This window comes from Ursus maritimus, unplaced genomic scaffold (assembly GCF_017311325.1).
Source record: "Ursus maritimus isolate PB19 unplaced genomic scaffold, ASM1731132v1 scaffold_26, whole genome shotgun sequence".
NCBI lineage: Eukaryota > Metazoa > Chordata > Mammalia > Carnivora > Ursidae > Ursus > Ursus maritimus.
The window spans coordinates 35,779,902-35,804,962 of NW_024425119.1; the positions used below are offsets into that span (position 1 = coordinate 35,779,902).

The window sequence follows — 25,061 nt, forward strand, 5'->3', positions numbered from 1 at the left end:
AATGAAGCTCTTGAAAATACCCTGCCCCGAAGAAACACTCCTCATTCAACAGTAGGCCAAATTATGTGGCATGTATTCTTACTTACAATCTCGAACTCCTTTTGAGAATATAAGAAAAACAAAAAGAATCACTAGGAAGTATAAAAATGTACAAAGCCTTTTAAGTCTTTCATGCCAGGGAATCAGCATACTCCTTAAAAACTGCTTGCGATCTTTTTTTTTAATGAGCACATCTTGAAATATCACTCTGAGATCCAGTGGTTTTGCTAAGACCTTTGTTGTTGTTGTTAAATGCATCAGAACGCAGAATCATCGATATTACCAATAATACAGCCAACTGTTTTAGTCTCCATGTATTTATTGAGATTTGTCATTTATATTCTTTTCTTACATTGAAAAGTACCTCTGCAGACCTCCTTCAAGAAACTCTGCCACTCAATGTGATTAAGTTTTGTCTAACGAAAAAGTGCACCATCGGTCCCATAATGTAGAAATGTTTAGAATAAACTGACAGAAAAGGGAAGAATTTGTAAATCCACTGGCAACTCTATATCGAATATATCTTTGGTTATTTTCCATAGATTGGAAGGTCATTTCTCACTATTCTTTATATCCGACGTTTTGTTTTTATATAAATACTATATTTGAATTTAGAGGAGGACCTGCCCTTTGCTCTAACTGATAAACAAGATACCAAGTAGTACACACTGTGGTCACTGTAATGGAAACTTAGAAGAGTGCACTCTAATACAAAGGCATAAGGTGACACTTTTATTATAGATGCATATTTTCACTGGAGTGTTACACAGTCTCTTTCCCTGAAAACCTCTAAGTATTATTTGTACATCCATCCGATAAAAATTACAAGGTTGGAGGTAGAGTAGAATGTGACAGAGTGAAAGTGACAAGAATAATATTTTTAAGTGCTCTCTGGTTTTATGATTCCACATGTTTTTCTAAAATTTATTTATTTTTAATATTCTTCTTCTTTTTTTTTTTTAAAGATTTTATTTATTTATTCGACAGAGATAGAAACAGCCAGCGAGAGAGGGAACACAAGCAGGGGGAGTGGGAGAGGAAGAAGCAGGCTCATAGCGGAGGAGCCCGATGTGGGGCTCGATCCCAGAACTCTGGGATCACGCCCTGAGCCAAAGGCAGACGCTTAACCACTGTGCCACCCAGGCACCCCTATTTTTAATATTCTTCTATTTAAAAAAAAAAAAAGGAAATCCAAAGAAATGTCTTATTTCACACCCACATTTCCTCAAACCCTATAGTCTTCAAGCTACTCGTCCAGCACCATTTTCTTTCATTTTCTACAGGTAGGAACAAAGAATATGAAGCGAGTAAGTTGTCTTATCCCAGGACCAACTTTAGGCATTACTAACGCTCAAGATATCCCTGAACAGGACTCTGGATGGTACTGAAGGGAGTGATAGTTCATAGAACAAACAGAAGCAAAACTTCTTTGATGTACTCAGCTGCATTTCCCAGAGGCACGAGGAGCTCGATTCTCTTTAATATTCCCGTTTCCTAGCACTCTAAGAATCTATTTCTGAAAACATCACATTATTTATGTTATTCTTACTCTATGCAAAACTCTACTGCCATATAAAAAAGAAATATTATTTAAGGGTTGTTTCTCACATTTGCCATAGAATTCACAAATGTTTTGAGTATAAATACTGTTTAAGTATAAAATTAGCATAATATTAATTTGGTTCTCTAGTTTTTCTTTACTCTCCTAACAGGGAATATAAAACGTACCCAGAGCAAGCAAGCAATACCTAAGAAAGGTATCCCTTTCCTTAGAACAGATTCGGAATTAACTACCAAATCAAGGAGATAGGCTTTTCCTTGTGACCTGTTTTGCTGTAAGTGAGCATTTATGGCATACTTCTCCAAAAACCAGAATGAAAAGGAACTCTTATAAGTAAATTTAAGGCACAGGAATATTTAATTTCATAAATAGTCACTGTTTACCTGTACATGAATAATCATCAATTCTGATGTAGCCAGTTTTGCAGATGCACATGAAGGAACCCGGGGTGTTAACACACATCGTATTCTCACGGCAGTAATGGCGGCCTTCAGCACACTCATCAATATCTGTGAAGGAAAAGGAGGGCAAAGAGGTCAACAGTGGCCAATATTCCAGAGTTTCTCTACAATTTTCTTTGGTGGGGAAAGGGCGACGTTTTCCAGTTGAAAACCATTTTTTAAAAGTATTCAAAACATCTCCTTTAACAGGAATGTTTGATGTTCAAATGACAGAAACCATAAACATTTTTTTTCAACAGCTCTTGCTGGAATTTTAAAGATGTCTGTCTATTTCAACTTGCAACATTCTAAACACATTTAGAAATTTTCAGTGCATTCATCTACCTGTGTTTGATAAAATGAATCAGAAAGTTACCAATTTGGCTACCCTAGAGTCTTGGAAACTTCAAACTCTGAGTCTATCATATATTGTTTTTTGATTCACTGGCTATTCTGCTGTATACTCACAGAGACCCTAAGAGGTAAATAAAATATTCACATACACCAGAACTTGAATAACTTCACTTAAAGACATGAAACCAATAACATGTAGTTTATTAGAGATACAAGGAGAGATATAGCTATCCCAGTAAGTGTCTGAATGGAGATGAAATTACAATGCAGAGACCTGATGCAAATGAGAAACTATAAAACAGTAGTAAGTTGGCATATTGAAGAACTTCCCTGGCAAGCCACACACCAAGTTTTGAGTGTAAAGTCTTACACACGGTAAGCCATAATGGGCACTAGCACTAACTGGGAAGAATGTGAATTTTTACAATAAGACTGTCCCCATTTTATAGTGCCTCTGTGCATGGAACATAAATTATTTTACAAATATTTTATCATATTGAAGGACCTTTTATCATTATGAAGGGCCTTAATGCATTGGCCAGGCATGGTCTTTCTCCTCCAGAAGTTGGCTTTCTCAAATCCTTGTGGTGAATCCACAAAGGGGCAGTGCTCTCATTTGTCCTACTCAGAGAAATGGATTAATTATAGGAGATAGTCAGGTAACCTACTACTACAGAAGTCATGCTATTCCTATAACCTCAACTATGTTCCCAGTTCTGAGAGTATCACCAGAAGTAACAGATATGATCTCAGATAGTTATAGTTTAGAGCTAAAGTGACCTTGGCAGTCATTTAAGCTAACTACTCATTCTACAGATGGAAAAATGGAAGGCTATAAAGGCCCCATTTTCTATTCAACTACTAAATGAAAGGTAACACAGTAAATTACAAACCTCTTAGCATGCAAAGCTCTTCCCACCTTGGCCTTGACTTTTACAGTTTTACAGCCTTTGACCATACTTCCTCCCTCTCAGTGTTCCGGCCACACGGAGCTTCTGATCAGTCCTCAGATGGACCATGCTCTTTCTTATCTGCATGCCTCTGTACCTGCTGTCCACTCTGTTCCTTCTTTCCCTATCACCAGCTTTAGTGGATCTTGCCCACCAGTGGATTATCCTCCAAGAATCTGTTTAAACGTCTCTCTATATACATATATGTATGTATATGGCGTTTGTGCTGTGAAAACTTCCCCAATGAAGTAAAATGCTCTCTATGCAGTGCTCTCTCGGAACTTTGTGATTCCATTGCAGATTCATCCACTGTACCGTTATTAACTTTTGTAGGCTTCTCCTCTCCAATAAGCCTTATATGCTCCTCCAGGGTAGAGATCATCTATTGGTGTCTCTTGACTCCAGCTGCACCTTACATGCATCTGGGATGCTTTTAAAAACATTGGATCTTGTGCCAACTCCCAAACCCCCATTTCAAATCTGATGTAACTATCTGTGGTGGAACACAGGCAATGATTTCTTTTTTAAATCTTCTCCATGATGAGTCTAATGCAGGGATCAGCAAAATATTTCAATAAAGAGGTAGATAGTAAATATTTTAGGCTTTGCGGCTTATAGGATCACTGCCACAACTTTTAACTCTGTTGTTCTGTCATGAAAGCAACCATAGGCAAATGTAAATGAATGAGCCTGGCAATATTTCAATAAAATTTTATTTACAAAAACAGAAGTTGAATCAGATTGGGCCTGCAGGCCACAGTTGGATGACCCCTGGTCTAATGCATAAGCAGGGTTAAGAATCACTAAGTACGTGGGGCGCCTGGGTGGCGCAGTTGTTAAGCATCTGCCTTCGGCTCAGGGCGTGATCCCAGCGTTCTGGGATCGAGCCCCACATCAGGCTCCTCTGCTAGGAGCCTGTTTTTTCCTCTCCCACTCCCCCTGCTTGTGTTCCCTCTCTCGCTGGCTATCTCTGTTAAATAAATAAATAAAATCTTTAAAAAAAAAAAAGAATCACTAAGTATGTAATTCATTTTTGTATTCACAATACCTTATAGGGTTGTCTAGGATATTACAGGGTCAATAAGTGCTGCAGAATGAATGAATAAATGCTTCAAGGCTGGTTTAAGGAAGAGCTAAGAATAGATCTCAGATTATCTGACTCCTAGTATAATACGCTTCTCATGATATCATGCTACTTCTAAATGTTTGCACTGGTCTGCAAGGAAAGTATCACATTCAATTACAGCCTAAAAATCAAACTACAGGCACCCTGGGGGAATACGATGAAAACTCATTTGCTTCCAGGGTCTTAATATAATAATAGGAATCATATGGGATAATTAATGTGCTCAGTTGGATCAATGGTCTTTAATCCCGCTCCTCTGAGAGAGTGCTACAGAGAAGTGAAAGTTACTGAAGACCACTGCAGGAGTCCCCTGGGCTTAAGCTTGTGAACTGGAGGGATGGCCATGAAGAAGTTCAGGTGAACAAAGGTATAAACAATTTACCTTTGGGGAAAAAAGAGCCAAGAATAATGAACACAATGGAGTGAAGACATCTTGGTTCTCAGAGGGGAGAATTATTGAGTACACTGTGGCTTCTCCTCAAAACAAGACTAGTTCCTAGTGAGAGACCCTATTTCCTGGTAGAGTCAAGGATGTAGCTTCAGTGCCTAGGGCAGGACTGAGTCCCAGCTGGAGCAAGCATTAAGTACTGAAGGCACTGTCCCTCTTTCCAAACAGTTTGCTCGAGGGGGAAGCCCACCTCAGTAGGAGTGGCCACCAAACCTGGCCAATCAAACTCATAAGTACACGAAGCATAAGGAATGAGAACTTTGAGAGTACTAAAGTCCTATGGGAAGAGACATGGAAAAGAGACAGTTAGAATGGACACCATTTACAGCCAAAGTTATTAGACAGTTTGGTTTAGAAGATAAATAGGGATGTTTTGTGAAAGGGTACATCGTCCTAAATACTGCCTCTAATATTTGTCTGTGGTGGGTCTACATCTCACATTGTTGGGAGACATTGGCCAGTCCCATTTTCTTTTGTAGACGTTACTCTTGAAGCCAGCATATGATCAGAGAAAACACAATGTAGAGTCATAAAGCAAAACGAGGAAACCTATCCAAAGTGAAGCCTTTTAGGAACTTGAATGGTTTGGATCACAAAGAAATAACTGGATTCATGACCCAGAGATATGAAGTATCAGGAACAGTATTGTGGGGGGGGGGGATAAAATATCAAAAAATAGAAGTGCAACACTCTATACCCAATTGCCCGTTGTCTTTTTAACTTTCTCATGCCCCATCTTCAGAAAAGGAAGTCCCCAAAGAGCCTCATTCAAAACCGCAAAGCTACATAAATGTCATTTCTACTTATATGTGCACATACTCACAGGCCCCAAAACAGCACGACTAAAAAGTGATCTGGCAGAAAATCATGTTCAAACTTAGTCCAGGGTATATTTTCGCTTGAAATCCGAATAGAAAACTTAATGTCAAATTCTCACAATTCAGTTCAATTCTCGACATGTTTACTGAATGTCTTCTATGTCCAAGGTCGCTTTCCTGGATTTTCAGTCATATCGATGACCCTGAGAGGTAGAACTACAGTCACAGGTGGAGAGCACCAGGGATGGCGGCTGCTGCAACAGAACTTTCTAGTAGGCAGAGGAAAAGTTGGAAAGAGCTGCTACAGAAGGTAGGTCCTATCAAGAGGAAGTATTCGAGCACGGGCTGGGCGTGCTATAGAGATGCACGCCAAGGATATGCTGCCGGACCATGTGGCTTTTAACAACCCATCCAGAATTCAGTACAAACACAGTTAAAGCGCAGGTCCTGCCTTGAAAGGGCTTACGATCCTTGTAAGTACTATCATCATCAGCCACGTAGGTGCCTTCTATGTGTTAAGCCTGCACTCTAGAGAACAATATCTCTAAGAGGGGCTCATGATTCCTCAAAAACAGAATATTGCACAGTCAAATAAGTTTTCAGGACCATTATATTACTATTCTTTTCCATCTCCCTCCTTAAAACTCACCACGTACAGGAGGAAGTTACAGGGTCTGAAATATCTAGTCATGTTTTTAAAGGGTTCACTCATTAATTCAGCAAGTATATAATGTGCCTGCAACATGCCAGAGTGCCGCGTTAGGTAACAAAGATACATTTTAACTGAAGAAATAACACTAAGACAATAATGCTATGAAGTGATGCATACTCTATAACGGAAACATATACAATGTGCATTAAATAGGGAGAAACCAACTTCTTTAATATGGTCCTTTTTTGTTCTGAGCTTATTAATGCAGAACAAATTTGGGAATTTATACTTGGTGATATAAATAATTTTATAACTCTTCCTCCCCAACTTGAGGAGCTGATAATGAAACTAAGAAGCCTGGATACAGCATGAATAACAGCATGAGGTCCTATATGCCAAGTGCAAGAAGAGAAAAGAAAAGAAAAGAAAAGAAAAGAAAAGAAAAGAAAAGAAAAGAAAAGAAAAGAGGGGCGCCTGGGTGGCAAGAAAAGAAAAGAAAAGAAAAGAAAAGAAAAGAAAAGAAAAGAAAAGTGCTGTGAGCCTGCTTCTTCCTCTCCCACTCCCCCTGCTTGTGTTCCCTCTCTCGCTGGCTGTCTCTATCTCTGTCAAATAAAGAAATAAAATCTTTAAAAAAAAAGAGAGAAGAGAAGAAAAAAGAAAAGAAAGGAAAAGAAAAGAAAAAAGAAAAGAAAAGAAAGAAAAGGAAAGGGAAGGGAAGGGAAGGGAAGGGAAGGGAAGGGACAGAGGAAAGAATGTGCTCAGTACCAGGACTGGTATTCAGAGAAAAGCTGGTGACTAAGAGCAGAGACAACCAAGGACAATTTGCTGGGTGGTGTGGCAGGGCGTAAAGTATATTTTTGAAGAAGTAGGCTTAAAGCGACAGACTTATACACAGAACGAGGGGGCTGCCACGGAACAATTTCCTGTCAAAAAAAAGATGCTCAAAGATGAGCAGGAAGATTGTAGACATTGGAGTCTAGTGTAGGCAGCATAGGCAGCAAAGACATGAAACACTGAGGAACAATGAATATTCCATTTGGTTGGAGTTTATGCAGGAAATAAAACAGAAATACAGCTATGGGAGAGGAGACACAACGGGAATGCACTTAAATCTCCAACAAACACGAGAAACGTATCTTCCTTGCTGTGATGTGGAAACATGAAAGCATTTGTAAGGAAGGGAGTAGAGGAAGTGGCACAGAAAAGTAAATCTCACGAGAGTTGGTAAGATGAAGCAATTGTGGAGCTGATGAGAGAGGTACAATCGAGGTGAGGAGAAGTTCATTAAATTACAGTAACCTCCCTAGCCCCCGTTTCTCCACATTACTTATCAGTGTCTGAAAATATCCTATTAAATTATTTGTTGGTATGTCTGTTGTCTCTCTCTATTGGAATATAAGATTCAGGAGGGTAGAGAGCTTGTTCTGGGACAATGGCTGGCCCTCACTAAAAATCTCTGGATGAATCAATGAATCCTTTCATGGCTTTTCATCTAGAAGGAAAAAGGATAAGTATCCTAATTCACACTGGTCTGACCTGGAGCTCCACTTGGCAGAGCAAATCCTTTGTCTTCCCAGTACATTGCCCAGGCATTTACTTAGACATGAGCCTTTTGTAAGAACAGTAAACATGAGCCCCTGTGGTAAAATACAGTCCTGCAGGGGAAGAACACTGCAGTGGGAATAAAGAAGGCGGGATTCTCCACTTTGGCTCTATTATAAGCCTGACAGCCATTTCATCTCTCTGGACCCTCATTTCATCATCTATAAAAACAAAGGCTAGAGGTTTCCACGTCATTACCAGCTCTCATACTTTACAATTCTAACAAAGAGAACACGATTTATATGGTTGCAGGGGAGAATCTGATTCTCCAGGATTTTGTATCCTACACAGTCATACTCCAACAAACTTGAAAAGCATAAGTAAACTGTGTTTCTTATACTTGAACAACCTCTCTTGCCCCAGGATAATTCAAGCTGATCTATTTTAGAAACAGAAGTTTATAAATTCCCTTTTATCCTATCTGAAAGCTGCGTCTGACTTTGTAATTATTCAGACTCACAGATTTCTAGACCTGAAAGGAACTACAGAAATCATCTAACCTAACCGCATTCATTTACAATTAAAGACATGGGGGGCAAAGAAATGCCAAAGACAAATTAAGAAGGTGGCAGGAATCAGATCGTGGAACTTTCATGAGCCACATTAAAAAATTTGAACTTCATCCTATATGAAATGGGAAAGGTTTTGGGAGAGGGTTCCTTGAATCAGATCTGGGCTTTTGGAAGATCCCTCCCACACAAGTTTACACAGCTAATGAGTGGAAATCAAAATAACAACAGTTTCCAGGCCCCAGAGCCCACATTAATGTTCCTTTTGGCCTATAGAGTCATCTCCTTGGAGACAATCCTTGGAGGCAGTGGGCACTCAGGTATGATGTGCCCCCTCCCCTGCGGGCTTCTGCCACACAACCCGGCTATCCGCCCCCCCCCCATCTTATGCTTTGTATGTCACTGATGCCATTTTTTAAAAAAGCATGGTATATCTCTAAGGCTACAGTACTTTATCTCAATTTTGCCCTATAAAAGGATTATATTAGCATGTTAATGAACACTAATGCTTTCTTGCTCAGCCAATAAAATCTTGAAGCATGCAGCTCACCAGCAAGGACTCCACATATTGAAGATGAGCATGCATTGGTATGGGTTAGAATTACTAAGTCTTGGCCCACCAGCTGTGAAAAACTGGCTTGGCAAAGTTGGCAAAGAGATCAATGACTTAATTCATAAACCAGGAAAAAGCCTAAGTTCTGAGAAATGTAATTCTGGAAAGGGATTTGAGAATAACATTTGGGACGATAAGAGTATTTTTGAAAATAAAAAAAAAATTTGCAAGTATAAGCAGGCTGCTCAGTGAAAAATCAGTAAAGAATAAATTAAAATGTCATTTACAAATAGGCTAACATTAAAAGGAACTGCAAGCAATCTTATTTTGAAGTCAGTGGCATTAACAAGTTTGTTTATCAAATATTAATTTTTAGGTATTAAAAACTGTATCTATCATGTGCTACTGAAGCACATGATTTTTTGACATCTCAAAATAAAAACCATATATTTTCTTCATTCATCTTTTTAAATTCATTCATTGTAAATTGTACGGTGCATTCCTCAAGAGTAAATCTCTAGTATTATATCATTGTTCTTGCTACTTTTAATAGGATACATTATTCCTAACTTTAGCATTCCTGCATTTAAAACACATGGAGACACGCAGTAGGAAAATTTGAGACACGGTTGAGAGTGGAACATAAAATTACACCTGTGGGGAAAGGTGAGATCATTTGGACTACTAAGGTGCTGAGGAAACAAAAGCAGGAGTAGTTTATCCATGTAAGCAGTATTTATTGAATTCTTACTATTTCCCAAGGTATTAACGGCAATACCAATAGCATGGCCTTGAAGAAGACAGATGTGGTGTGTGTCTTTGCAGAGCTACGGTCCTTCTCAAAGACAACTAATGACTTTTTTAAATGTTGTGGGAATTTGATAAGCAATAGGGCCACATTTGGAACAAAACGTGAGCGCTCCAAATCTTACAGGCAAGGCAAGGCTTTCAAGAGGGTGTGACGTCTAAGCAGAGGACTAAAGGAGAAGTAGAGTTAGCCAAGTGAGACGGGAAAGAGGCGAGCGTTTCAAACAAGGGAACTATGCTGGAAGGTGAGAGAATCTGGTATGTTCAAGCAATAGCAAATGTTAAATGTGGCTAATGAAGTAAGCAGGAGCTATTTTGTGTGTGGACCTTGCAAGACACACAAAAGAATTTGACCTTATCCTATGATCAGTGGGAATCTATTGACGTTTTTTAAATCATTTTTTAATATATCATATGTACACAGAGTATAAACTTGAAAAGAGGCAACAGAGTGCAAAATTAAAGTGAGGCCAACCCGCAGCCACTCAACTGTCCCACAGCAAATCTCCTAACCACTTTTACCAATTCCCTGTGCAGCCTTCCAGAAACGCTGTCTGCCCATATAGGCACATGCATGTGTGTGTGTTTGGGGGGTGTGGTGGAGGGGATGCTTCTCCTCTAAAGGGTGAGAGTGAATGAAATGACATTAAGTCGCTAAGCAAGAACTTTTTAAACTGCAAGGTGGATTCGAGAAGAGCAAAATGGAAGTTGGGAATAAGCTCACTTGTAGTTTGGTTTCCTGTGTCTGGGACAGTATATTCTGGTTGCATATGGAGAAGGTGTGGAGATACGGATATATATATATATATGGAGAGAGAGAGAGAGAGGGAGAAAGATATCTATATGGAGAGATATGGATATATTTCTATGGAGGGACACAGATAGAGAGAGAGAGACCAGGAGAGAACACAAGACTGGAAGTCAAGATCTGGGAGCCTCAAGCACACCGAAAGTAATTAAAGCCATAGTATTAGACAACATCACCCAGGGATAGGGTGCAGAATAAGGAAGAAAAAATTAAGATGGAGCCCTGGGGAACTTCAACATTTAAGGGGCAAGTAAAGCAAGGCGACTGTAAAGATTGCTCAGAGAGGTAGCAGCAAAACTAGAGGGTTGGAGGTAGACGAAAGTTGACACAGTGGTCAGCAATCACCTTTTAACACACCTTCTATATTTGAGGTAATCTCCATCTCCCCAAGATGGAAGTCACAACTCAGATTTCAGCATACTTGGCAGCTAGTCTACAGACTTGTAACCTAGGACTGCCCATCATGGGCACTTAGGAGAAACTTCAATTCAGAAAAGAACTCATGACAAAGCAAGGTTGTGAACTCTAGCAAGCAGGGTGGAGAAGGCATTCAACACTTAGGACGGTAGCAGCTGTATGGGTTCTGGAGTCTGGTCCCAGATGTCATCAGTGAACAGTATGCACTATTTGTGTGAGTTGTAGTGTTGACACAGAGAGTGGAATCTGTATCCAGGTGTGAGTGTGTGGTCCTGCCTGAACATCATCTAAACCTGTCTTGTCACATTTATTGTGGGCCACCTAACATCCTTCAATATATTCCTTTTCTGCTTTAACTGCCAGAGTGGGTCGTGTTGTTTGCAACTCTGATCCCTGATCAATACAATGTAGTATCATGAAGACAAGGTAAAGAAGTATTTCAAGGAGGGAGTGATCAATAGAATTAATTGCTGCCTAGAGGTCAAGCAAAAAGTGGGCTGAACGAGGTCTGATTTAACATTACAGAAGTTATCAGTGACCTTGGTGAAGGTAGTTTGGAGGGGAGGGGAGATGAAAAATCTAGACTGAAGTAGGTGAAGGAGAGCCTCTGACATGAAGAAACGGAGACAGTGAAAATCAATCACACCTTTCAGAAATTTGGATATAAAGGGGAGGAAGGTCAATAAAACAAAAGCTAGAAGGGATGTTTGGTTAAGGGAGAAACGTGAACATATTTAAATGCTGATGGGAAGGAGCAAGTGGAAATAAGGTGAAAACAGAGTTTGGGGGGATAATGGATGGAATAAGTTTCCTCTGAAGCCAGGAAGAGAGAAGATTCAGTCCTCAGATGGACCCATCACTCCCAAGAGAAAGGGTATCTATTCCACCAAGACTGAGGAGAAGGAAGAAAGGGTGGGCGTGAAGCATGTGGGCTTATGTAAGGGGAGCAGAAGGAAGACAAGTTAGTGTCTGTTCTCTGTTTTGTTGGTGAAGAAGTTACCTGCTGAGAATAAGAGAATGGGTAGAATCAAAAATTTGCATGGAATGGTGAAGGTTTACAATAATCATTGTAGGGAATGAGAGGAAACTGAGCTGGGATGCATAGTAAGATTACTCAAGCAGGGCAAAGCACCCAGCAGGGTTGGCAGCCATGCTCACACAGGTCTACCACTTGACATTTTTGTAACACTTAGGTTCTGCTGGTGCCTATGTATTATACGCTAATTCTCATAACCCTGTGACTTAGGGGGCTCTTAGAGAGTTACCCCCTTTTCATAGCTCAGGAATCTGTATGAAGTTGGGAAGTTTCCCAAATGTTTGTGATAACTTAGTAGTTTGCAAATCTTGACTAGAATCACTCCATATAACCCATGGTTCCTCCACAATCTGGTCCTATCTCAGCAGTTCGATCTACCACGCCTGGCTATAAAATCTCCTGTTGCAGAAAAAAACTCCAAAATGTATCTTGCTCTTTCTCTTCCCTTATCCTCTGCCAATCTAAATTGGATTCATTCTTCAAGGCCCAGATGAAGTCCCAGTTCCTCCCCAGTGTGTCCCTAACCTCTTTAGCCATGGGGATCCCATCTGTCTCTACTTCTGCACTTCTTGTCTGGGCTTATTCGTGGCTAGTTAGTAGCTATTTTGGCTGAATCCAATTTGCTTGAAATTAAGGAACAGACAGGCTCATTTGAAAGATTGCCTTGTCACGTTGGATTTGAAAATTCATCAACTTGAACGGCATTCTTTCCAAACGCAGATTAGTATTTTTAAATATTAAAAACCAATTTAACAAATATATATTTATTTTGCCAAAAACAGAGTTTCAGTCATTACAATATCCAAATTGATGCCTATTCAGAGTTATTAACCTAAACATTACATCAGTGCTTTCATGAAAGATATGGAACCACTCCAATTTCCAATTGCTTGTTTATACATAAATCACTGACTAAACTACATTGTTAAATTTGACAACCTTAATCAATGTTTAATGTTGATTAGGAAGTATGACCTCACAACAACTCAGTACCAACAAATATATGCAGTCTACAACTCCAGTCCCATTTCTTCACTATCATGTTCTTATTTAAAGATATGAACAATAAATAAAAATCTTTAAAAAAAAAAAAAGGGGGGTCTGAATAGTCTGTCACCCTACGTGTAGGGGTCTGCAGACACTGCAGTTTAGTCTTGCACATCCAAAAAGGAAATGATATGTCTTTTAAGTCTCTTTTAGGGGGCGCCTGGGTGGCGAAGTCGTTAAGCGTCTGCCTTCGGCTCAGGGCGTGATCCCGGCGTTCCGGGATCAAGTCCCACATCGGGCTCCTCCGCTGGGAGCCTGCTTCTTCCTCTCCCACCCCCCTGCTTGTGTTCCCTCTCTCGCTGGCTGTCTCTATCTCTATCAAATGAATAAATAAAAATCTTTAAAAAAAATAATAAAAATAAAGATATGAACAATGAGTAAAAATCTGTTTGGGAGTACATTCTTTGTATCAAAGAAAAATTACTTGGAGGAAAGTTAAGATGGAATAAAAAATAAAAATGAAAATACTCTTATGTATTATTAAAATCCCAGGGATCTATTTTTATATCCTACCAATGAGTAAGAGATGTAATTTTGGACCATAATGTCCAAAAACATGAGGGTCTTCCTGCTCTGGACAGTCATTTGCCCAAACAAGTCAAGTCCTTTTCTGTAACGTATCTCAAATCTCTCATTTCTCTGTTAGGTTCACTTAATTTATGCCTAACTGCTTCCTGCAATCCACAGCAAGTGTTACCTCCTAACAACTTACTCCTATATCCATTCATGATATTGATAATGAAACTAACATTTACTCTCATGTCTATTGCTTTGACTGCGTCATTTCATTTATCTTCACAGCATCACGTTTTCACAAAGGATCCCAAACAGAATCTCAGGGCCACTGAATCAAAGTCAGATTTGTTTTATTTTTGCAATCCTCACACATTTCTAGCTATACTGTTGCCTGCCATTCACCATGCTGAAACTTCCATCTCCTATCTCCAAGCCTTTTTTCAGATGTCCTTGATACAACACGATTCTCTTATTTTATACTGGAGTTGGTTCTTCTTGGAAGCAAATGAATACATGAAGAAAGGAAGACAATTGCAAAGGGAATGCTAATAGTGGTTTCATTTCAAGCAAGTGTTTGTTGATTGACTTCAAGACTGTTAACAGATTTAACTAGAACACACGACTAAGATTTCTTGGAAGGCATGATAAAGCTGGTATTTATAATATAATCTCTAAGTTATACCTGACCTTAAACTTAATGGAGTTGCAAAAGGTCCATCAATTAAATTTTTAAAAATTGTTAATCATGTGACACCCCACATATCACTTCAAATGGATTCTTTTCCAGGGGAAAAGATTCTTTTTTAAAAAATAATTTTCATTTAACAAAAAAATAATAATAAACCATCGATTCACATAAGATACGTGCAAATGATCTATAATGAATTGCTTAATTCTAAGTAGACGTTTTCTTCCTAGTATTAATAAACAAGAACGTGCAAATAATTACCAGGTATTTTATCCTGCTACTACTCATCTACAGAAAAATAACGTAAATACCCACTGTTACATTTAAAGTTTTATCATATAATTTGCAAAATGAGGATGAATTATGCATACTCTATATCTAAAAACTTTAGAAGTTATTCAGACTAGAAAGGAATTTGGCATAGTGAATTGGAAATAATCCATGGTAACTTGGCTACTGAAGTAGTTAAAGACCTCATTATAATTGGCTTAAACTATAAGACAATATCATCATATGGACTCTCAGAGTATTTTTGCCTCAAGTCTTCAATAAACTTAGAGTGAACATCTTAGTTCCAAAAATAAATTCATGTTGTGTGAATTGACTGACACACTGTTGTAATAAGAACATGTTTCATCACAAACTTTTACCAAGGACTTATTTTTCTGGAAGGCATTTTTCACATACTTCATCTTATTTAATCTTATTTGACCTCTGCCTTCCCAACCTCATAACACAAATGTGCCCATTTAGTAGATGAGGAAACTGAGGCTCAGAGATATTAAGTGATTTGCGCAAGTTCTCACAGTTGATAAACTGCAGAGGTAAGAATTAAGCCCAAGTCTTCTTATGCGATGCTCTTTCCATAACAACAGAACTGCCCCCACTTGTCAAAACTGGAAAGATTTTGATTTGATCCACATAAACATTTTACATTTTCATTTGTTGGCTGAATCTCAAAATTTCTTCTGACATATATTTTTAGATGTAATTATAGGTAGCTGCCCTGTAAATCTGCAGAGTACCCATGTAGGTCCTAGACTGACTCTTTTGCAAAAGATGGGTATACAAAATAAGTATTTGTTCCCAGTCACTTTTCAGCATTGACACAATTGAGCAGTAAAGGCATGACAAAATTATCAATACTTTTTTAACATTGACAGGCAGCAAATGTTTCTTGCAAACTACAAAGAAATGCAAGGGTAAACAATCTGGTGAGGCTAGGGGGACAAACAAAACTCAAAAGCATACCAGAAATGTAATAATGTTACAGGCCATGGAAACAAATTTCCATGGCTGCTGGTGAATCTGAGCGTTCCCTTAACATCTCCCCCGTTACTTCTCAGTGTACCCGGAGTGCTTCTATGGGTTCAGGAATAAACCAACACATACTTGCTATCACTGCCTACAGCCCTGCCCCTGGGCATTCTCTGGGCCTTTTCCATGTTCTCTGAGTCTCTGCCAAGGCTGGTGCATAACCCTGTGTCCCGACTTTTGTTCCTTTAAAAGAGCTCCCATCTCAAAGCTACAGAACTCTACATGTTCAGAGCTACTCAAAAATGAAAAAAAAAAAAATCTTCTATCTAATTTTTTGTTGTTCTTTGGGACCTAGGCCCTACAGTAATCTTGTTTATATCCTAAATATCAGAGTTTATCCTCTTCCCCATCATCACATTACGTCTTTCCCATATTCCCTGGTAAAACCAGCCTGAAGTGCCAGGCAGCCCTTACATGCTCGTACATAAACTCCCCTGCACTTTTGGCATAAAACCAAAAGTCCTCAAAAAGATCTAATAATAGTAGCAGAAACTGAGGGTAGGTATCATGCTCACATACAGCTATCTTCCTAGTATTTACTTCATTTAAGCCAATGGTTCTCAACTGGGAGCAATTTTGTCCTCCAGGGGAAATTTGACAATGTCCGAAAACATTTTTGGTTATCAAAACTGGGAGTACAGGGTACGAACAGGGGTGTGCTACTGGCATCTAGTGGGTAGAGCCCAGGGATGCTGCTGAGTGTCCTACAAGGCACAGGACAGCCCCGCATAACAAAGAATTATCCAGTCCGACAAGCCAATAGTGCTAAGGCTGAAAACCCTGGTTAAAACCCCCACCACATGATAAAGAAAATATAGGACTACACAGGCTCAATAATTCATCTTTCTAGGCAGGAGCACATTAACTATAGATTCAAAAATCATGATAATTCTTGAAAACTCATCCTTAGAAGGATATCAATACAGAATTAATCTAGAATAATCCTCTTCAAACTTAATGTGCATAAGAATCACCTGGTAAACTTATAAAAATGCAGATTACTGAGAGCCAACCTTGACCCAATTAAGCAGAATTAAGGTTGCATCCAGGAATCTGTTTTTTAAACAGCCTCCTCAGGTGATTTTGATGGAGCTTGAACCACACCATAAGAAACCATGTCGAGGAAACCAAATTGTATACCAATAAAAATAAACGGAGACTCTGAACACTGAAATTCCTCTCCAGTTGAACATATGGCTAAAAAACATTGGATACTACCAACTAATTAAGATAATCAATGAAATAAGCTGTATGCCTTAAACCAGTACTCTTCAAATTTTCTTATGCACAGGAGTCACCCCGAGATCTTGTAAACATGCAGATTCTGATTCGGTAGGTCTGAGATAAAGTATGACATTATGTATTTCTAGTGAGCTTCCAGGTAATGGCCTATATTGGTCTTTGGACCAGCACGTTGAGTACTAAGGTCTTAAAAAATAACTGCCAAAGAGAATAAAATCAGGACTACTTATATTAACAAAGCACAAAACCAACAATCACAATTCTTATTTCCATCTGCATCTGGAAAATGGACATAGACTCTAAATGCTACCTCTACTAGAAACTCAGCTCCATGACAGAGGGAGCTTGATCAGTTTTGCTCACAGCTGTATGTCCAGCACCCATTCAGGGCCTGACATATAGCACGTGCTCGACAAATACTGTGAATAAATGGGCAACGAACAAAGAGTCGCCAAATGAAGTCTAGTGATAGAAACCAATCATAAATCAAAATTCCCAAAAAGAGCCTATAGCTCCATCTCAGAGAGAAGAAAGAGTAGCTGGAGCACAGGAGTGAAAGTGTAGCTGGCTCTGGGAGTCCCAAACAAGCCAGATTCGGCTACTCACCCTGACAAAATCCAAAGGCAAAGAAAAGAGTGGTGATGAAACCAGAAAGGAATGTATTTCAGTGAGGCCAACACTGGGAAGACAGTGGACTCTCAAAGACCATCTGAAGTACTAAAAGTACTTCCAGATTGATATAAGGCAAATGAGGGATAAAAATGGGTAGGTATGTTCAGGTGGGTATCAACGGTCAAATTCATCATTATCCTGGGGTCAACCACAGGCAGGGGGCTTGCTGGCTCAGGGCAGTCCTTATTGCTTGAGAGGGTAGTTTTGGTTCCCATTAGGGGATGCTTTGCCCTCAGGGTCTTCAGCCTGAGCCAAGAGACAAGCTGGAAAGTACCCAACTAGAAAATGTGAGGTCAGAATGGAGGCAGCTGAGGTCCTCTTTCAAAAGTACTTGTTCTTAACCCTATTTAATACATAGATGTATCATTAATTGATGGCTGATTCATAATGTCTTCTTTACATAGCATCCAAAAGTGATCATGAACTCCAACAGACTTAAGCATGAATATCTTTTAGAGATGTGCATTCTTTGGAAGAAAAAAAACCAGTTGACCATGAAAGTCACACAACTATAGTATTTTGTTTCAAAAGGATAGTATATGGGCAGCACCGATCGTTTCTTCAACTCCCTTTGCATGAGAATCTATGGCTAAGAAGAAGTTCAGAGAAGTGCACTCTTTATTAGGTTTGATTTAAAAAATTTAAAGTCCTCCCTTCATATCAGAGCAGACCCTGGCTTCAAAGAAAAAATGCCCTTTTCCTCCAATTTAAATAACTTAATGATGTGCAAGTTTACAAATGAATAGAAATTGTTTTTGAGTCAGCAAAAGCTGAAGTTAAGTATCACAGAGAGTAAATGATAAATGAGCTCAGAAGAACTGCTTAATGCAAGTTCAAATTTAGCTGGGTCACTTGATAGTGCTTTTCAAAAGTTTTTCACCAAACTTCTCAATCAGAGAAGGAATAATTTTTATGAAAAACAACACACACACACACACACTTATCTCCTCAGCATAGTAAACATGTTAAATAGATGTTCCTTAATGCCTAAGAACACTCATGCTTCCATAGATGGCCTTCATTACGTTGAGGTATGTTCCTTTTAAACCTACTTTATTAAGGGTTTTTATCACAAATTGATGATGTACTTTATCAAATGCTTTTTCTGCATCTATTGCAAGGATCATATGTTTCTTATTCTTTATTAATGAGGTGTACCACATTGAGTGATTTGCAAATATTGAACCACAACTGCAACTCAGGAACAAATCCCACTTGACTGTGGTGAATGATTTTTTTAAATGTATTGCTGGATTTGGTTTGCTAGTATTTTATTGAGAATTTTTGCATCTATGTTCATCAGGGATATTGGCCTGTAGTTCTCTTTTTCAGTGGAGTCTTTATGTTTTTGGTATTAGGGTAATGCTGGCCTCATATGATGAATTTGGAAGTTTTCCTTCCTTTTCTATTTTTTGGAATAGTTTGAGAAGAATAGGTATTAACTTTTCTTGAAATGTTTGGTAGAATTTACCTGTGAAGCCACCTGGTCCTGGACTTTTGTTTATTGGCAGTTTTTTGATTACTGATTCAATGTCTTTGCTGGTTATCAGTGTATCATATTAATTCTGAAAGCTGTTTTATGTGGCAACTGTTTCACTTGGTTGGATGAATAGATGATGCCTTTAAAAGTTCAATTCATATTTGAAAACATCAGAAACACTTTTACTCCTCTCATTTTTTTTTTTTGTTAATTTGTAACGTTGATGCTTAATTTTATTTGTCGACCCAAGTAAGCCACTGGATGACCAGATATTTAATCCAACATTATTCTGGGTGTGTCAGTGAAGGTGCCTCTGGATGAGATTAACATCTGAATTGGTGGACTGAGGAAAGCAGATCTCCTCCTTAACCTGTATGGGCCTCATCCAATCAATGGAAGACCCAAAGAGAACAAAAAGCTGAGTAAGAGGGATATTTTGCCTGCCTGACTGTGAGCTGGGATATTGGTCTTCTCCTGCCCTTGAACTGAAATTTACACCACTGGCTCTCCCAGTTCTCAGTTCTTTGGACTTGGACTGAAAGTATACCATGAACTCTCTGGATATACAACTTGCTGACTGCGGATCTTGGGATCTTCTCAGCCTCCGTGAGCCAATTCTTTATAATCAATCTCTGTCAATATATGTCCTATTGGTTGTTTTTTTGGAGAATGCTGATTAATACAGTAACCTTGGGCTTCTTCTTATTTAAGAAACTCTACCATAACACACCAAGAGAGTGCATCATTAGCCATAATTTTGAAAGCTACAGTGTCTACTAGAATTCCCTAATTAATCCCATAGGACTCAGTCCTCTGGTTATTTATTCCCACTCTGTTAACAGGCCTCCTGTTAATTCCAGTGGGAACTGTGTGCTGGGTTTATAATCAGAGGACTGAGCTCATTCTGCATCTTTCTCTTCATATCTCTTGGAGCAACTCTGTGGGGCTATCACTCATCTTTCCTAAAGAAGTCCTCCCAGATTGCCTCTATATTCCATAGTTAATAATATGCAGATACTGGCTATTACAGAAATTCACACTAAATGAGTTATTTGTGAAGTGGTAATCAGCTGAGAAAGAGAGAAAAAATAGGAGGAAGGAAGGAAGGAAGAACGGAAGGAAGGAGGGAACGGTAGGAGGGAAAGAGAAAGTTTGTTTTCCCATTGTCTTCCTATGTGGTTTATTTACCGTGGTTTCAGCTCATTACAGATTCTCTAATACCGATGAGCTGCTTTCTGGATAGAATACAGATTATTTTTCCTTTTCAGAAACATTCAATTTGTAAGGCCAGTTAGCTGCTTTAAAAGATGTCTCTCTAAAGAAAAATCTACATGTTATTCTTATTTATAAAAATAAGAATTACATTAGGTATGAAATAAGTAAATTAAACGTAGTAAAAATTTAAAAACACTGAATTTATAGATAGATGATATGAATTTGAAGCCTGGGTTTACTGGGTAAACGATTTTGGGCAAATCATTTTATTTCTGGGGCGCCTGGGTGCCTCAGTCGTTAAGGGTCTGCCTTCGGCTCAGGGCGTGATCCTGGCATTATGGGATCGAGCCCCACATCAGGCTCCTCTGCTGGAAGCCTGCTTCTTCCTCTGACACTCCCCCTGCTTGTGTTCCTTCTCTCGCTGGCTGTCTCTCTCTGTCGAATAAATAAATTTAAAAAAATCTTTGAAAAAAAAAATCATTTAATTTCTAAGCTCTTTAGTTTTCTTTCTTTTTTTTTTTTTTAAGATTTTATTTATTTATTTGACAGAGCGAGAGAGACAGCCAGCGAGAGAGGGAACACAAGCAGGGGGAGTGGGAGAGGAAGAAGCAGGCTCATAGCGGAGGAGCCTGATGTGGGGCTCGATCCCATAACGCTGGGATCACGCCCTGAGCCGAAGGCAGACACTTAACCGCTGTGCCACCCAGGCGCCCCTAAGCTCTTTACTTTTCTTAACCACAAAACAGGATACTATAAAAATGCCTGCATCATAGGACTGCTGGAAGTGATCAGATATTGTATCTAGAAAGCATATTAAGTGTGTCTTAAGAATCATATGGTTATTAGTACTAGGTGATATTTTTTATTACAGCCCTATTGACAAACAATAGCAGGAAAAAAGAACACAAAATAAGAAAAAAAATAGGGAAATTACTTGTTTTCATTAAGAGTTATGTTCACGCTACTTCGTACATGGGCTAGAATCTCCCAAAATGCAGAACAAACAAGGGAGAAGAGGTATCCTTAGCCAAAGGATTGCATTAAAAAGACAGGAAGGAGATGAGAGGAGATAGTGTTCTTTTGGTAGCAGGTTAAAAAAAAAAAAAGGGAAGGAAAGGAAAGGAAAGGAAAGGAAAGGAAAGGAAAGGAAAGGAAAGGAAAGGAAAGGAAAGGAAAGGAAAGGAAAGGAAAGGAAAGGAAAGGAAAGGAAAGGAAAGGAAAGGAAAGGAAAGGAAAGGAAAGGAAAGGAAAGGAAAGGAAAGGAAAGGAAAGGAAAGGAAAGGAAAGGAAAGGAAAGGAAAGGAAAGGAAAGGAAAGGGAAGGAAAGGAAAGGAAAGGAAAGGAAAGGAAAGGAAAGGAAAGGAAAAGAAAAGAAAAAGAAAAGAAAAGAATGAAAGGAACAAAGAAAGAAAGTAGATTTCTTTTTTTTTTTCTAAAGATTTTATTTATTTATTTGACAGATAGAGACAGCCAGCGAGAGAGGGAACACAAGCAGGAGGAGTGGGAGAGGAAGAAGCCGGCTCATAGCGGAGGAGCCTGATGTGGGGCTCGATCCCAGAACGCTGGAATCACGCTCTGAGCCAAAGGCAGAGGCTTAACGACTGCGCCACCCACGCGCCCCAGAAAGTAGATTTCTAAATATAATTTATAATTTATGTTCCCAGGTGTGCCATGCCTGGCACATAGCAGGTACTAAACAAATGTTTATTAAGATTCTAATCTCCAGGGGCGCCTGGGTGGCACAGTGGTTGGGCATCTGCCTTCGGCTCAGGGCGTGATCCCGGTGTTGTGGGATCGAGCCCCACATCAGGCTCCTCCGCTAGGAGCCTGCTTCTTCCTCTCCCACTACCTCTGCTTGTGTTGCCTCTCTTGCTGGCTGTCTCTATCTCTGTCAAATAAATAAATAAAATCTTAAAAAAAAAAAAAGATTCTAATCTCCACATTAAAATGCATTTAAATTAAGCACCACTACACATCAGACATTTAATGTTCAAGTGAGTTGCTTTGCAAATTGTAGATAGAATTAAAATCTTAAGTAAAAACTTAGAGTGTAAGGTAAAAGCAAGAGAGAGATGGGGAAATTTCGGGATTTGTGGTCCTTTCAATATGCCTGCCATTTATCAGTGCACATATAATTTAATAAATAACAAGTGTTTTAAATGAATGAATTCCTTCTCTTGCACTACTCAAAATAATCTGTAAGGACCAAAACATACCAATTTAAAACAACTGAATCCCTTTTTACCTATAAAAAATCAATATGACAATTAGCCTTCCTTATGCAATATGAGCACAATTTGATAAGTTCAATGTTTGTCCTCAATACTTCTTTAGTGATGAGGTAGCCTAAAGGTGCCCATTTGTTCAGCATATCTAAGTATTTCAAATCATCAATAAACAAATATTTCTTAAACTCTACATTGTCTATCTCTATTTTAGAAGTTCAGAAGAATTCAACGAAAATAAACAGTCTATGACAAGACACTTACAGGTGGGAGACATATAAAGAGGCATACATGAGTCCTTTAATAAATAGTACAGTTTATAAGAAAGTATATTACAAGAGGACAACTGGATATAAACCAGTATAGAACAAGGTACAAATTCTTTGGCCAGATAAAATTTTAAAATAGATTTTAGAAATTAAATCTGTGTGCTTAATTTATCAAGAAAGTCTTCAGAAAAAAAAAAAAGTAAGTAGTCTAGAAGTATGATTAAATCATGGACAGTCAGACCAAAAAGCAAAAGGTATTTCTGCCAGATTATAGACATTAGCCACAGCTACCAAAAGAAAGTACCACAAACTAGTGGCTTAAGCAACAGAGATTTATTGTCTCACAATTTTGTAGGACCATCATCCAAAATCAAGGTCTCAAAGGTTGGTTCCTTCTGAGGGCTGTAAAGGACAATTTGTTCCCTTGCTTAGTTTCTGGTATTTTGTTGGAAATCTCTGGTGTTCCACAGCTTGTAGGTGCATCACTGCAATCTCTGCCTTCATGCTCACATGACATTCTCCCCTTGTGTCTGTGTCTGTATTTCCCCACTTGATAAGGACAACTGTCATACTGGAGCATGGTCCCGTCCTTTTCCACCAGTATGACTTCATCTTAACTAATTATACTTGTAACATTTCCATTTTCAAATAAGGTCACTTTTTGAGGTACTGTGGATTAGAACTTCGACATATAAATTTTTGAGAGACACAATTCAATCCGTAACACAGAGGAACCATCCTGAGGAAAGGAAATAATTAAGAGAGCTAAAGGTGACCTGCTAAGGATAAATGGATGCGTAACTATGTGGGGCCAGGCCACAGAGCCTTGGAACCTTAACCTTAGCAAAGGAGCTTAACCTTAGCAAATAGAAGAAATGGTGTTTTATAAACATTAATCTGGAGAATGGGTCCTGGTGGGTAGGAAGGGATGAGACACTAAAGACAGAAAAACTAAGTAGAAGGTGACATGAAGTAAAAACTATCTGGCAGCAGCAGTCAGAATGAAAGAGCTTAAACGAATCCAAGAGAAAGTGGTCTATCAATAAAAGATTATTCCTTTAGGAAGTTTGGATTATACCAAGCAATTTACTATATTTTTGTTAATTCGAAGAAATGTCTTACAATCTGATTTCAGAGTTCATTAGTATCAACTACCAATTTCAGTAATTATATGTGATATGCAACTACATGAATGACTCACACAGAACTATTTTCCTATTCTTGGTGTAACGCCAAAGGCTTGGAGAGCAATAACGCCAATTATTTTAAGGGGTTTGGGAATCAGGAAGAAGCTTCCTCAACATAATGCACTATTGGATTGACACAGTATAATCCCTGGCAACAATTACGCACCGAAGAGAAGAAGTTAGCAAATGAAGAACTTCTGAAGACACTCTCTGACATGGAATGCCGAGGTGGTCCTAACATAATAATGAATAGTGGAATGTCAAGAAGGAAGATATAGTTAAAACATCAAAAGGTCCTACAATTTTCATTTTAGAATGAAGACATGTAGCAAAGAACCATTCTGAAAAACATGATGGCCAACCTAATTTTTGACAACATTTATAGACTATATGTACTAACAAGAGACCAAATGAAGGGGAAGTACTAAAATTTCACTAAGAATCTATAGGGAATGAGGGACACTGAATGGATGGAGATGAATATATAATTTTTAAAATAAATACAGTAAACATACAGTTCACAAGAAATACGAAGTAGGCCAATATACTATCAAATATTTCAGATCCTTTATATCTAAAAGGTGGACAAGACATCCAATCATAAAATCCTAATATTAAACCATGTTTATAAATATGTAAGGAATTGCAAAACTCATTCATGAAAGAGAAGTTATCATCTACATAGCTGAGGTACCAGGGGAGGGGAAAGACAGAATTGAAAAGGAAAAAAGAAGGTGGGGAAGAAAAATCCTTCCTTAGCCCCACTTCCCTTGAACTACTGCTCTCTCTTGCTCCTTCCCTTCATAGGCATACATCTGGAAGAAGCTCTGTCCCTTCATCAGATCCATTTTTTCCCATGATGCAATATTCAATGTGCTCCCAACTGGCTTTCGTCATCACCTTTGCACCCAATTTACCATTGCTGATGTCCTCAGTGTCTTCCATAAAGTTCCATGCAAAGGACATCTTTCAGTCTTCATCTTTCCTGCTCTCTAAGAAGCATTCCCCTTTCTTCTTGAAATTCTCTCTTTCTCTTGATTTCTATGACACCGCCTTCTTTTCTTCCCTCCTACATTTCAGCCA

The 25,061-nt window shown here is 38.7% G+C and overlaps 1 protein-coding gene across 1 annotated transcript in view; it reads right to left on the bottom strand.

Annotated features, from left to right (window-relative positions):
• Positions 1–25,061, bottom strand: part of NELL2 (neural EGFL like 2) — a 231,083-nt gene that overhangs the window by 136,308 nt on the left and 69,714 nt on the right. The window contains exon 10 of the mRNA XM_008704714.2: positions 1,984–2,109. Coding sequence (XP_008702936.2) covers positions 1,984–2,109 — 126 coding nt within the window. The remainder of the gene's footprint in view (positions 1–1,983; positions 2,110–25,061) is intronic.